General features: G+C 38.6%; 1 protein-coding gene across 3 annotated transcripts in view; it reads left to right on the top strand.

Annotated features, from left to right (window-relative positions):
• The window catches only part of ANO4 (anoctamin 4), a 325,664-nt gene that overhangs the window by 98,923 nt on the left and 212,074 nt on the right, over positions 1–14,667 (top strand). For 2 of the 3 annotated variants that reach the window (XM_030939837.1, XM_030939838.1), the window contains exon 2: positions 357–551. In XM_030939837.1, coding sequence (XP_030795697.1) covers positions 497–551 — 55 coding nt within the window. In that variant the 5' untranslated portion in view covers positions 357–496. Of the gene's footprint in view, positions 1–356; positions 552–14,667 lie in introns of those variants that run through there. The other variant, XM_010357207.2, reaches the window with a different exon arrangement.

Consider the following 14,667-nt stretch of genomic DNA (forward strand, 5'->3'; position numbering starts at 1 on the left):
GTATAAATGTGAGTTCAGCCAACGACTTGTGAATCTTGTGGAGAAAGTTCTTGATTTTTGTTGAAATTCCAGATACCCCAACAGTAGTTCTTAAGCCCTATTGCTTTGACAATAGCATGCCAAATATGTGCGTATATTCCCAGCATTTTGGAAAGAGCTTTTATAAGAATCTTCAGATTTGACTGATTGGATCCTGATTCGTAACAGTCTCGTCTTGGCAACTAAGGATGTCTACTTTTGAGTGATGCATACCTTAAGAATTTGAAACATGATTGCTTCTGTTCTCTGGACTTCATACAAGAACGTAACAGCCTTTTAGCCATTCTGAAGTCTAATGGTGCCATTTCTCATTCCAGGTTTAAGTTTATCTATTCATGGGGCTGAAAAGCGTTTGCAAATCCATCAACGGCGAAGTGTGGCAAGCCACCCAGCGTCACGTCGTCGCCTGCCTGTGGTCAGGCATTCCTCACTCCCACCAGGCAGAAGGTCAATAAAAATGGAGGCGAGCTCTTCTGGAATCACTAATGGAAAAATCAAAGTCTTCCACCCAGGTGATGCATGGGGAAGTTCAACGGGGACCCATTTCAGCAGCAACCTGACCACAGCCTGCCTTATATTTTTATTATGTAATTATGCCATACTTTCAGCTAAGCTTGCTTTTGTTAGGAGTCTTGTTTTATTTCCCCTTCTCTTCGCCTCAGTCAGTGGTAAATATCACCAAGACAAATAAGAGGGGAGAGAGCTTGATGGATCAGAGAAGGTTGAGGCTATGTGCACAGTGATAGAATCTAAATGAAACTCAGAGTGCTTAAACTCTTTCTCAGTTCAGGAAAGCTCATTATATAATAAAACAAAATAGATATTTGGCTGTTTTCCTGATAATTTGTCCTAAGATTGCTCAGGAAAAAAATCAAGCCAAAAAACACCCACACTTTGAAACCTAGGTTATCTGTGTTGGCTTGTCCACATCCTCCTGAGATCATGAGAGAAGACTGGAGTCATTATATTGTTTTAAGTCTTCTGGGAAGCATCTGTGATCTCTTTAAAATATTAAAATGATTCTACATTAAAGGAAGTAAAAACATTTTATGTGCTCATTTGGGGGAAAAGCTCATTTGTGTATTCATTCATTGATTGAACAAATATTTATTGAGTGCCAGCTACATGCTAGGCATTGTTTTAGGTTCAAGGAAATATCAGTGACCAAGGCAATGTTCCTGCAAAATGACTTTATAGAAACATCAATTGCGAGAGAATTCATAAGTCATTTAGAACAACTCTCACCCAATCCTGATTCCTCTCTGTAATGTCCTACTGAAGCCAAGCCTCCATCTCTACTCGTGTCACCCCATCTTCTCGTGTCACCCCATCACATAGCAGCATGTTAGGAAACATGTAACCTTGTTTCCTAACCCACCAAGAAACACCAGGGCCATTGGGCATGAATTACTGGAAGTCCCTTATCCTCTCTTCAAATGTATTGCTCTTTACACATCCTTCCCCACTTTCCTCTGGTTTTCAGAAGATGAGGGGCCTCCTACTGTCTTTGACCAAGCCTTCACCCATGACCTTTAGTCAGGAAAATGTGTCCTCTTGTTTTTGTCTCTTTCACCCCTCCACGCTGCTAGCTGTTTACCCTCAGTCTGTGAAAAGGCTCAATCTTCTACCATTCTGATCATTTGACACTGTATCCTTTTCCCTCTTCTGCCCCTTTGCCCTCCTCCCTTCCAAGCCAAACTTCTGAAATTATAATTTACTTTTGATTGCTCTATTGTATCGAGAGCAACCAACACAATCTGGTTTCTAGCTTCTGCATTCCATCCTGGCTGCTTTTGAGGCCCTCAGTGACCTCCTTTTATCACAATGTAGTATATGCTTGCCAGACTTTCCTGAGGCACCAGACCAAGGTGGACAACCCACTTGTTCCCCAAACACTGTTCCCTTGGCTTCCATGACAATCTTAGGGTTCTCCTCTTATTTCTCTCACATGTAACTTTCCTGGTTTCTCCCACTCCAGCATCTCTCTCCTCCTCTTGTCTCCTTTCCCAGGATGTACCAAATCCAGAATGATTCATCTCTACTCCTGATCAGTTACTGTGCTTGTTCTGTTGATTACAGGGTCCAGTTCAAACCTCTTAGCATGTTAAAAACAAATGCCTTTTGTGATCTGGCCCCTACTGCTCTTCACCCTTCATTTTTTGCCCTCATCTTCCTTAAGCTTTATTACTATAGTATGTCAATCAGGGTTCAATCAGAAAAGCAAAACCAGTAGATAGTATGTACTAGAGATTAATTACAAAGAATTGGCTTTCATTGTGGGAGATGGCTAGGCAAGTCTGAATTCATGAGTCAGGCTATCTGCAAGGGCAGGCTGGAACTCTTGGGCACAGCTCTTAAAAGCTTCAGCTCTGCTTTTAAGGCTTTTCAACTGACCTGGATTATCAAGGAGAATCTCCTTTACATAAAGTCAACTGACTATGAACTTTAATTGCATCTACAAAACACCTTCACAGCAACACTAGATTAGTGTTCATTGAATAACTGGAGACTGTAGCCTGGCCAAGTTGGCTCATCAAATAGACCATCACATCTGATTATATCAATGTGCTTTCACTTCTCTAAATATGTGATGCTGTTTCATGCCTCCCAACCTTTGCTCCTGCTGTTCTTTCTTCCCAGGATGCCCTGGTTTTGCCCTGTTATCTTTGAACATGTCAAAATTACTTGTCTATCTGTCCACTGAAAGATCTGTAAGGGCAGGGATTCTGGATTATTTATCTTTGTACTCCCAAGAAATATTTGTAGGGTAGGGCTGAACAAAACCTTCATTAACTGTGTTTTAGACTACTACAATAGCTTCTGAATTTTTCTGCCTGCCTTTCTTTCAACAAGTACCTGATTTACATCAGTAAACAAAGCAGACACATAGCTTTGTGTGTCTATGTCCTTGGGGAGTTCACATAGCAGCTGCAAGAGATAATAAATAAATATATTAAATCGACCAACTGTGTAGTCTATATTATAGTTATATATAAGCCATACATAATATATAGTGTTTAGGGAAAGGATAAGTATTATGGATAAAAGAAAAAGTAGGGGAAGAGGGTAGCATGTTGCAATATTAAACATGGTGATCAGGGTAGGCTGAGTCATGAAGATGTGTAATCACTGACTAGAAGTTTCTGAGACAGCCATGTGGATGTCTAAGCAACTTCATTCCAGCAGAGGGACAGTTAGTGGACAGCTTGTAGGGTAAGGGTGAGTCTGGCGGTTTGAAGAACAGTATGGAGGCTCCTAAACTTGAAGTGGAGTGAGTGAGGTGGGGAATCATCTCAGTGAGGTCGTAGGGACTAGATCGGGCAGGACCTTATAGACCATTGTAGGGACTTTGAGCCGTATGTGAAAGAAAGCTCTTACAGGGTTTTGAGCAGAAGAATTCCATAATTTGATTTATATTTTAATAGGATGTAATATAGACTATGGGGAGAGTAGATTATAGGAGAGGATAAAAGGAGAAAGATCAGATAGGAGGCCTCCAGAATGATCCAGTGGAGAAATGATGGTAGCTCTGACTAGGAAAGGCAGAAGTGCTGGTGAGAATTTAGAGTCTGGATATATTTTAAAGCTGGATATATTTTAAATCCTGATGGATTGGATGTAGGGTAAGAGAGAAAGAAGAGCAAAGGATGACTGAAAAGTTTTTTTGGCCTGAGTAAAATCAGCTGAGATGGAGAAGGCTGCAAGAGAAGCAAATTTGGTGAGTTTGAGTGCAAAGGTGGGGCTGAGCTCAGAAGTTTGATATTGAGAGCTGGCAAGATATTGTGGGTGGTAGTTTGACCTCCCTGTCTGGAGTTTGAAAGATGATTGGTCTGTGAAAGAGATATAAAACTAATAGTTGTTGACATATAAGTGCTATTTAAAGACATGAGATTGAAAGAGATGACCAAGGGAAGAAATATAAATGTAGAAGGGAGAGCATCAAGGGCTGAGATCTGGGACACTCCAATAATAAAGGGTCAAAGAGGACATGAACCACCAGTAAAGAAGGCCAAGAAAGAACCACCAGCAAAGATGGAGAAAACCCAGAAGTGCCACATCTCAGAAATTACAAAAGTTTATCAAGAAGAGAATAATGGTTTTCTAGGTTAAATGTTGTTGAAAGTCAAATAAGATGAGGACTGAGAATTAGTCATTGATTTTAGTAAAGTGGAGGTCAATGGTAATTTTGTTAAGAGCCGTTTTAATGGAGTGGTGGGGATGAAACCTTGATTGAAGTGGATTTAGGGGAGATGAGAAGATATAAATTAGATGCTCTGAATATAGGCAACTTTTTTGAGCAGTTTTGCTATGAAGTGTAGTGAAGAAATAGGGCAGCAGCTGGAGGAGAAGTAAGGTCAAGAGTTTCTTTTAAAAATAGCAGCTATCCAGCAGATAATGTATGGTGTTCGAGAGAGGGGAAAATTTGTGATGTGGGCATCAGTAAGAGGTTGAGAGCTATGCACAACAGGACCATGGATAGTTTATCTGTGATAACTGGTGGGAAGGAGGAGTATGTAGATATTGGCAGGTATGCTGAGGGTCTAATAAGTTCTTTTCGTATGTTGTCAGCTTTATCTTTAATGTGAGAAGCAAGGTCATCTCTGAGAATGAGCATGGAGCCACAGGGAGAAAGAGAGAGAGAAAGAAAGATATGGAGAGGGAAAATATGTTTGCCAACTTACATTAAAGAGGATTTGAGATTCATTGTCATGAAACTAAAGTAGGACTAGTTATCATCATTGTGTAGCTTTTAATTTTGTATAGCTGCATGAGTAAAGACATAGAGTTGGTGGTGAGTTGTATTTGAACAGGAGTGTGGAAAGGAAGTAGGAAAGAGAGAAAGGGAATTGAAGGTGCATGGAAGGGAGTGATGATAGTGATTCATTTTGTGATTTGGTAAAGAGAGTACAAGATATCAAGGGAATGAAGTACAATGAAAAGTTGGTAGGATCAATTGGTTGAAGTTTCCAGAGGGTTCAAAAAAGTGTGGGGATTAGGGTAATAGAAGGAGGATCTGGAAGGATAAGAGAGGTGATGAGAGAATGGAATGTGTGGCACTAACATGGTGGCACATATCTTAATAACATTTATTTAATTTTATTATAGTAATATCAACACAAAATGCTGTTACTGGTAATGACACGGCTTAGGCCAAGGTACAAAATAAGGAACTATAAAGGTTAGAGGGCAAGATCACTGAATGAAAAAATTCCTAGGGACTGAGAGACCAGGATGTGAAAAGGATTGAGTTAAGAATTGAGTAGTTTTGGGAAGAATGATAGGCCAGTCGTTAACTTTATTGAGAAATAAGGGAATGTGATCTGGCAGGTAGCAGGAGAGTACAGAGATAAAGGGTAGAAGATGATGTAATGTAACAACCTGAGATTCAAGGCTGAAGGTGTTTAGGCAAGAGGGAAGAAGAATGTCTGAAGGTGGATTTGAGACTCAAGAAATCCTCCTTCAGATGCGTTGGTGCCAGGGCTGTTGGAGAAAAACAGTTCTAAGTGAAAGAGCCACAGGGAAGCGTGACCTCTGGGAAGATCCAGGTTTTCCTTAGAGCAAGAAGGTGAATGGGGCAATCTGAGAAGAGATTGGTGATGTTCAGAGAATTCTGGAGAGTCCAGTGGAAGGTTTTAGATGTTGGACAATTGTCTTCAGTGGTTCTCTCTTATTTAATTTTCCAGACAACACCAAGGTTCTCCTTCAGAGAAGATAATTAGTATCAGTCCTCCTATTCTTAAAATTATTATGGGCTATCCAGAAGGAAATGCAGCCTTGTGAGCCCAGCTTTTCAAGCCCTCTCCAAGTTACCCTCTCCCTACTTTTCCAGGCTTATCTCACTTTACACTGTCATTATCCATATTATTCAGCTTCAGCCATCCACAGCCCTTTTACTATTTCTCAAGTAGGCTTTTACTCTTCCATTTCTTTGCCATTGCTCAAGCTCCTCTTTCATCTTGGAATATCCCTTCCCCTAATAAATGTCTGCTAACCCCTCTCATTCCTCAAAATGTAACTTAAATTCTGCTTCCTCCAAGAAGCTTTCTAGATCTTATAGTCAGAATTGTTCCCCTACTTCCCCACGCTTCCACAGAACTTAGAAGCCTTATCAAAGTCCATCTGTTTCTATGGTCTCATAGCTCTCCCAGAAGGCTGGAACTCTCCTCAATTCATCTTTGCATCTTCTGTCACTCCTAACATCATGCATTATCCCTAGTAGGTTCTTAATAAATGATTATATGTTGTTTGTCAAAATCTGTTCTACTCACCAGATACAAGTTAGCACTTTGAAGTTATATGGCATAAATCTTACTCTTCTTTCATATGACAATCCTTCAGTTATTTAAAAAACTCATCCCTAGCTATTTTCCAGGTGAAACATTTCCTAGTGTGTTCAATGCTTCTTTGAATGACATGACATTCAACTTCTTTACCATTGCACCTTCTCTGCTCTTAGAAATATTCTTGTTTCATTGCTATCTCTTTGAAAATGCAGTGCCCAGAATTGAGTATTCGGTTAAAGTCAAATGCAGGCAGTGTAGATTCAGTCTTTCCTTTCCTTTAATTGATATCCTGTGTTGATATTACTATAATACAATTAAATAAATGTTATTAAGATATATCCTTATGGTGTTTTATCAACGTGGGCTAATTCAGCCCACATTGTGACTTAATATCTCAAGTATCTTCCCTCACCTTAAAAATACATCACTTGGACAGGTATGGTGGCTCACACCTGTAATCCCAGCACTTTGGGAGGCCAAGGCAGGTGGATCACCTGAGGTCGGGAGTTCGAGACCAGCCTAACCAACATGGAGAAACCCTGTCTTTAATAAGAATACAAAAGTAGCTGAGCGTGGTGGTGCATGCCTGTAATCCCAGCTACTTGGGAGACTGAGGCAGGAGAATCCCTTGAACTCAGGAGGCGGAGGTTGTGGTGTGCCAAGATCGCGCCACTGCACTCCAGCCTGGGCAACAAGAGTGAAACTCCATCTCAAAAAACAAAAACAAAAACAAAACAAAACAAAAAAATCACTTTACTTATCTACCTATCATTTTATCATAGATCCTTAAACCCTACATATGTCGAGTATTGGTTGAAAATATAAATAAAGCCAATCCTGTAGCCTAGAATTATAATTAAGAAAAAATATATTAAGTTACAATTAGAAACTTGTTATTTAAAAAAGTATTTTTAAAACATATTATTCTGGCAAGGTAGCATATGATTTCAGTTCCATTCCGTTTATTTTTAGTGTACTTGCACAAATGCATCATAGTTCTCTGTTGGGAGATTATGGAAGTGCTCTCAAACTGAGTTTCTTATTTGCAGTGAGTCATAGATCTTAGAAGCAGCTTGGGCAATTTAGTCATATTGAGGCCTATTAAGTCATCCATCTATTTTTTACAAAGTTAATAATCCCTGTTCCCAAAGTGCTCTCTAAGGCCCACTCAGACTGGTTACTAAGTACAAAAAGAGAGAATTTGGGAGTCTTGTAGATTTTCTGTTCCATCTACCTGAACAGTTTCAGTTTGTTTATTCCCCTTTGAGTTTACAAACATTTCTGAGTGCCTACTGTTTACTAACAAGCATTTATTGGGAAGATGCGCTCCTTGGAGCATTTTGAAATGGTGCAGAACTCTATTAAATATGGGTCTTAAGGCTCTCAGTCATGTCCAAGAGGCAATCAGTCAGGGTTATTTGTAACCAACAAGAGAAACTAATCATTTAATCCAAAGAAGGAATTTAAATTTGAAGAATGTGGATGGAAAACCTAAAGAGCCAGCCTTGGAAAAGGAGTAGAGAAATCAAGAATAACTATTTGATTAGAATAGAATATCTTCCATTTGACGATCTGGAATGACTGAATTCTTACCAGTTTTTCTAGTTTTGCATCGTTTGGCTCATGTTTTGAAGATTTAGGAGGACAGTTCTATTGGCTATGCACCTTTCCCTTGGTTGGATAGACAGTCATGAGACAAATGATAGGACAGAAGACCTCTCCCTTCAGCCTTCACCGTGGGAGGGTAGGACCCCTTGATTTCTTTTGCCACCTTGACTACACACAGTGAGGGAGAGGGACTTCACCAAAAGGAAGTAGAGGTGATGTTAGGAAACAACTCTATGTGGAAGAATGCCCGCTACAGGGACATGTGCTTAAGCTGCTATGATAGAAGTCAAACTGTATTAAGGGCTAGAACAGAGAAATAAATAAGGTTATGGGAGCATAACCTTATTATGCTGAAGAGAATTTAGAAAGACTCATAAGACACATGGTCTACCAATTTGACTTTGAAGGCCAACTAGGATTTCAACAGGAGGAAGAGGCATGACCATTTAGATGCAGGAAAGAGCATAACGATAGGAACAGTGAATTATACTGGTTCTGAAAGCAAGCTTTATCGTTAAGTGTTTAAAAGCTAGATATGTCACCTGATGGCTATTACAGCCTTGGACAAATTACTTAATTTCTCTGAATCTTAGTTTATACATCAGTAAAATGAAGAAATTAATACCTACCTTATAGTATTAGGGCTGCCAAATTAAATACAGTGTTCCCAATTAAATTTAAATTTCAGATAAACAAGTATTTTTGAAAGTATGTCCCAAATATTGCATACGACACATATAATAAAAAATTATATTGTTTGTTTGAAATTCAGACTTAGCAGGACATCGTGTGTTTTAATGTATTTTATCTGGCAAACCTACATAGCCTCATTATGGCAATTAAATAATTTGTGAAGAATGTCCAGTTTGATTTTTGGCACATACTTGGTGTTCAGTAATAAATGGTTGATAAATAAAGAAATCATTTTTCTTGTCACCATCATGATAAGCAAAATTCATAACCCTGAAAGTACCTATACCCCTAGAATCCTTGTTATCTCAGTCACCACTTCATTTAGCAGTTTCCCAGTTAATTTGTGCTAGAATACCAAAAAGATGGTCTCCCATTATGCTCTAAAATTACAGAAGCCATTCATCTTCATCTTGTATTTGTATGGTTTCTCTTTCCTACTGATTGTTTCAATTCTTTCTCCTGTTTATCGATTTCATTTTGACCTTACCCTTTAGACACTAATAATTAATGAATATTATTTTCTGCTTTCTTTATGGACCAATAATGTAAGTGGTAAATAGTACTAGGTTTGGGACTATAATTTAAGAGTCAAGAGCAGAGTAAACAGAGGCACTGATTTTGAGTTTTTTTAGTTTGAAACTATAAAGCTTAGTGGATATAGATCAAATTATCCCAGCTAATGACTATGCAATATAAAATAGAATTGGAAGCTTTCTGAAATCTAAAATACCTCTTCTATTGCTTTTTCCTTATCTGTTAGGCCCATGATACAATCCTAGAGAAGTGTCATTCATCACAGAATATGTCCTTTAGTCTCATTTAGAATTTGTAAAATAATGTTTTGCCGATATGTGTCATTCCCAAGTAATTTCTAATACAGTTTCTTTTATCTCACTTTTTAAAACGTATGGCCCTTTCCGCATTTATGCATGATTATTGTTCCCTATGAATCTATCTAGTATTTAAATGTTAGGATACATTGATTTTTCCAGGAGAGAAACATTAGGATTTTGTTGTTTCCAGAAGGCTAGAATGATTAGTACAGTCTGTATACTTAGGCATTAAATTTGATAATAATAAAATTATAGCTACAATATATTAAGCTCACTACCATATTCCCAAACTCAAAAACTGTTAAACTATTTTTATTCATTATCTTGTTTAATATAATATTATATTATTATATATAATATTCTCGTGTGATTTTCCTTATTTTATGGGTGGGGAAACTAAGGCATGAAGAAGGGTAAGTACCTTGCTTAAGGTTATACAGCCAGTAAATGGTGAAGGCAAGATTCTAGCTCAAGTGTTATTCTCTCATTTAATATGCTATTACTTTCTTCTTCAGACAACTTGGCAGAAACATTTCTAGTAAATTAGCATAAAAAAGCCTTAGAAAATTTAAATTAAAAACCCTGCAGTAGCTCAAACCTTAGCATAAGAAAACCATACTGAAGAAGGGACCAGTTAGGTTCTGTTGAATGCATGTGTAATCACCTTCACAGTTTATTATTTCTTTCAATGTAAGTGATGTTCCACTTTGTAGCTTCTCTTTTTGGTCTACTATGCTCTGGACTTTTGTTTTTTCATCCTCCCTTTTTTGTGATTGTGTTATAATAAAATTCATTCCTATTTCCCTGAGTTTCAAAGATTACTTTCTGGAACCAATGTCAAGGCCTGGTCTCAAGTTAGGGAACAGACCATCTCCTGTTTCTCCTTTAAAGAGTAGTACCAGAGGCTGTGGGAAGAGGGAGAGGAGAGGACCATTAAGGAGAGACTTTTAAAAGAAGAAGGACAGCCAAGAGAGACTTGTCCCTAGTTCTGCCAAGAGTCAAGATAAATTCATGCTTTAGGGAAACAAAAATAAGGAAAAGATAAATATATGGCCAATCTTTAGAATGATAACAATCATGATACTACAACCCTACATTTACTTGATAATTCTGTTGTTTCCAAAGGGCTTTCACAAATTTTTCTCCTGCACTTCATTTAATCCTCATAGCAGCCTGTGAGGTGGAATTACGCCTATTTTACTATGGCACAGGAAGTGAAGTTACTAACTCAAAAGTACAAAATTAGCAATTGACAGACCCCGACTAAAACCCGGGTATTTAATTTCTTATGGGGCTGGACGCAGTGGCTCATGCCTGTAATCCCAGCACTTTGGGAGGCTGAGGTGGGCAGATCACCTGAGGTCAGGAGTTTGAGACCAGCCTGGCCAACATGGTGAAACCCCGTGTTTACTAAAAATACATAAATTAACCAGACATTGTAGTGCAGGCTTGTAATCCCAGCTACTAGGGAGGCTGAGGCAGGAGAATCGCTTGAACCTGGGAGGTAGAGGTTGCAGTGAGCCGAGATTGCGCCACTGCACTCCAGCCCGGGTAACAGAGCAAGACTGTCAAAAAGAAAAAAGAAAAAAAAAAAAAAATGCTGAGGCAGGAGAATCGCTTGAATCTGGTAGACAGAGGTGGCAGTGAGCTGAGATTGTGTCACTGCACTCCAGCCTGGGTGACAGAGCGAGACTCCATCTCAAAAAAAAAAAAAAAAGTTATTCTGGGTGTTTTTTCCATGTTGTCAACTTTTTTTCTTGAAGATGAGTGTTAGCTGAGAGTGAAATTTTGGGGGCTTTCTATCCCCTTTTCTGAAAATAGACACTTTATTGAGAAGTGTGGCTGAGGTTTGCTTATAGGATCTAAGGAACCTGGCTGCTCTCTTGTACAGAACTGAAGCATGGATGAGATAATCAGTCTTCCTGTTTGTGAATGGATTTTAGGGGTGGCTGGAAGATAAAATTGTATGGAAAAAGTGGCAAGGGCTACTTTGGACTTCTGTTTTATTTCTCATTGCATTGAAGGTGAATGTGGTGGCTTTCAGAACAGTTAGTGCTGTGGTTTAGAAATAACACTCTAATTATCCTTCATTTGAATCTCTTCCTCTTTAAGTGGGTTTTTTTAGATGTGTGATGTGAGTTTAGTCAATAGGTGGGGGTGCTTAGGAAAACAAGCTATTTTGGTCTTTGGCAAATGTGAGCATTGGTATCTGTGTTCCTTGCTATCATTTGCTGAGAAACAAAATTATTTTTTTTTCTAAAAATACATACCACATTCTTCTCTTATTTGCATTTGCTTTTCATTTTACTGAGGGACATATACATACACATTTTGATCTATAGGATGCATTTAGAGGGAATTTTCTGAAAAATCATTTTACAACCTTTTGAGCACAGAAAGTGAATGAAGAAGAGCCATAAAAAGGCAGCCACAAAGAAAAGCAAATGATTAATTTCTGGAAAAGAGCATTGTGTTTTGTGGAATTTAAAACTGCTTCTTCTGCCTGAGGCTATTTCAAATAATTTTATATTTTAGAAACTTGCAGAGATTTAAGTACAGCAATGCGCCCCTTATCCATAACTTTATTTTTCATCATTTCAGTTACAATAAGAATTCTGAGAGAAAGACAGAGAGAAATTGTTCTATTTTACCATTATTGTTGTAATTGTTCTATTTTGTTATTAGTTATTGTTGTCAATCTCTTTTTTTTTTTTTTTTTTTTTTTTGAGACGGAGTCTCGCTCTGTCACCCAGGCTGGAGTGCAGTGGCCGGATCTCAGCTCACTGCAAGCTCCACCTCCTGGGTTTACGCCATTCTCCTGCCTCAGCCTCCCGAGTAGCTGGGACTACAGGCACCCGCCACCTCACCCGGCTAGTTTTTTGTATTTTTTAGTAGAGACGGGGTTTCACCGTGTTAGCCAGGGTGGTCTCGATCTCCTGACCTCGTGATCCACCCGTCTCGGCCTCCCAAAGTGCTGAGATTACAGGCTTGAGCCACTGCGCCCGGCCTGTTGTCAATCTCTTATTGTTCCTAATTTAAAGATTAAATTTTATTATAGGTATGTATGTATAGGAAAAAAGCATATATATACACACACCCACATATATATATCTATATATCTATAGATATATAAGGTTCAGTACTATCGACAGTTTCAGATATCCACTGGGGGTCTTGGAATATATCCACTGAAGATAGGATGGGATACTTTAACCATTTAGCTCAGGATCATACAACTATAACTAGTAGAGTTGAGATTTAAAACCTAAGCCCTTCCATGGTGGATAGTCAGTTAATAGTGGGCTTTTACTGGGGTTGATTGTCTGAGTTTGAGCTGACAGGCTGATGCACAAGAGGGGCGGAGTCCTAGCTTTTTTGAAGATTGTCGTTTTGCAAGGGCAATATTCCTTCTCACATTCATCTCAAGCCCTTTATGTATGAAGACTTATCATTCAAGACAAAAGAGTTAACAACATTTAGGGAGGCTGAAAATTGCACCGTTTCTGTTCTGTAACGCTGAGTTTGTCTCTTCTCATCTGCAAGAGTCCTTGTCGTCACAACAGACCTCAGCAACTAGGAAATTGGGAGATACCACACAATTCTGCCTATGTGATTCACCAATCCGTCCTGCTGTTGGAAGCCTTACAATTCTGACTTCCAGGCCGTCTTGGGAACTTTTAGTGAAGGGATGCATTATAACTCAGGAGATCATGATCCTACCAATCCTGGAAAACATGGAAGCAATTCTGCCGAAGGAAAGCCATTACTGGCCAAAGCAGTAGAATTATTATTTCCTTTTTAGACCTCAGAAATATCTGCCTACTGTTAGCCAAATGTGGTTCTCCCATCAGGACCCAGTAAAGAACTTGGCCATTAGGAGTACTTAGCATTAATCATTTGAGGGAATAGCTTTAGCCTTAGTGACTAATGTGAGTGAATCAATATGTTTAGTCCTGCTAATATGAGCCAAGCTTTCTTCTGTAAAAGAATGAACTTACAACATCATCAGATTTATAGTTTTACACAATACTAATAAAATGACATGTATATTTGTTACACTTATGAAGCCTCTTCTATTGTGAATCTTTTTTAGTTTATGCCACACACAAAAAAAAGGATTTTGGTAAGTCGTACAAATAATGTTAAAAAAAAAAAAAGATGGAACTTTTTTTTCAGAACCAGTAGCATTTCCTACATGTAAATCTATGGTTTCCAATTTCAGATTCTCCAGAAGAGCTGAACTCATTTCCTTACCCTCTTCTTCAAAGACTTATCTTGAACACTGGCTGATGCCAGCAAAGTCTGTAAGGACAGAATGGACCTCCCTCCCTTCTTTTTATTTTTATTTTTTTAAGAGACAAGGACTCTGTTACCCAGGCTGGAGTGCGGTGGCATGATCATAGCTCACTTCAGCCTCAAACTCCTGGGCTCAAGTGATCCTCCCGCTTCAGTCTCCCAAGTAGACGGGATTACAGGTATGCACCAATATGCCCAGCTAATTTTATTTTATTTTTTTAGAGATGGAGGTCTTGCTATATTGCTCAGGTAGGTCTTGAACTTCTGGTCTCATGCAGTCCTCCTGGCTCAGCCTCCTGCAGCTCTGGGGTTACAGGTGTGAGCCACCATACCCAGCCCTTCCTCCTTTCTTGACACTATTCTCCATCTTAACATTGTCATAGGAATGCAGAATTCACCTATGGGGAGTTCAATACAAAACTCCCTGTTTAGAAAATGGGGTCTTTGCAGCCTCTTAAGTCCAAAAATATTACATGTGAGGATTTATTTTAGATATGTAGCTCAAGTTTTGAAATATCACTGCTACTTATTCTATAAAAAAAATGCTGTGTTTGAGGATTTGTATTAAATACACCTCTCAGGACAGGAACTACCAATTTTTATTTGTAGAGTATAAATAGAATGTAGACAGAAGCTCAGCTCTAGCAACAGTTATTATGAAGTTATTATAGAAAATATCATTTATCCTCTTAAGTCTACTTTACACACTCCTTATCTTTTCTGTGACATGGGGAGGGTAAGAACTGATTTGTCAGACTTTCCTTTATTTTGGTTTCAATATGAAGTAACTATTCCAAGTCCCAAATTACAAGATTTTTAAAGTGGAATTGTTTTTATTTAGCCTAGTCCCCAAACCTGGAATAGTCCCTCATTTTGCAGAGAATGAATATCATATAAAATTTGTAGTGAAGCAC

The sequence above is a fragment of the Rhinopithecus roxellana genome, chromosome 10 (genome assembly GCF_007565055.1).
Source record: "Rhinopithecus roxellana isolate Shanxi Qingling chromosome 10, ASM756505v1, whole genome shotgun sequence".
NCBI lineage: Eukaryota > Metazoa > Chordata > Mammalia > Primates > Cercopithecidae > Rhinopithecus > Rhinopithecus roxellana.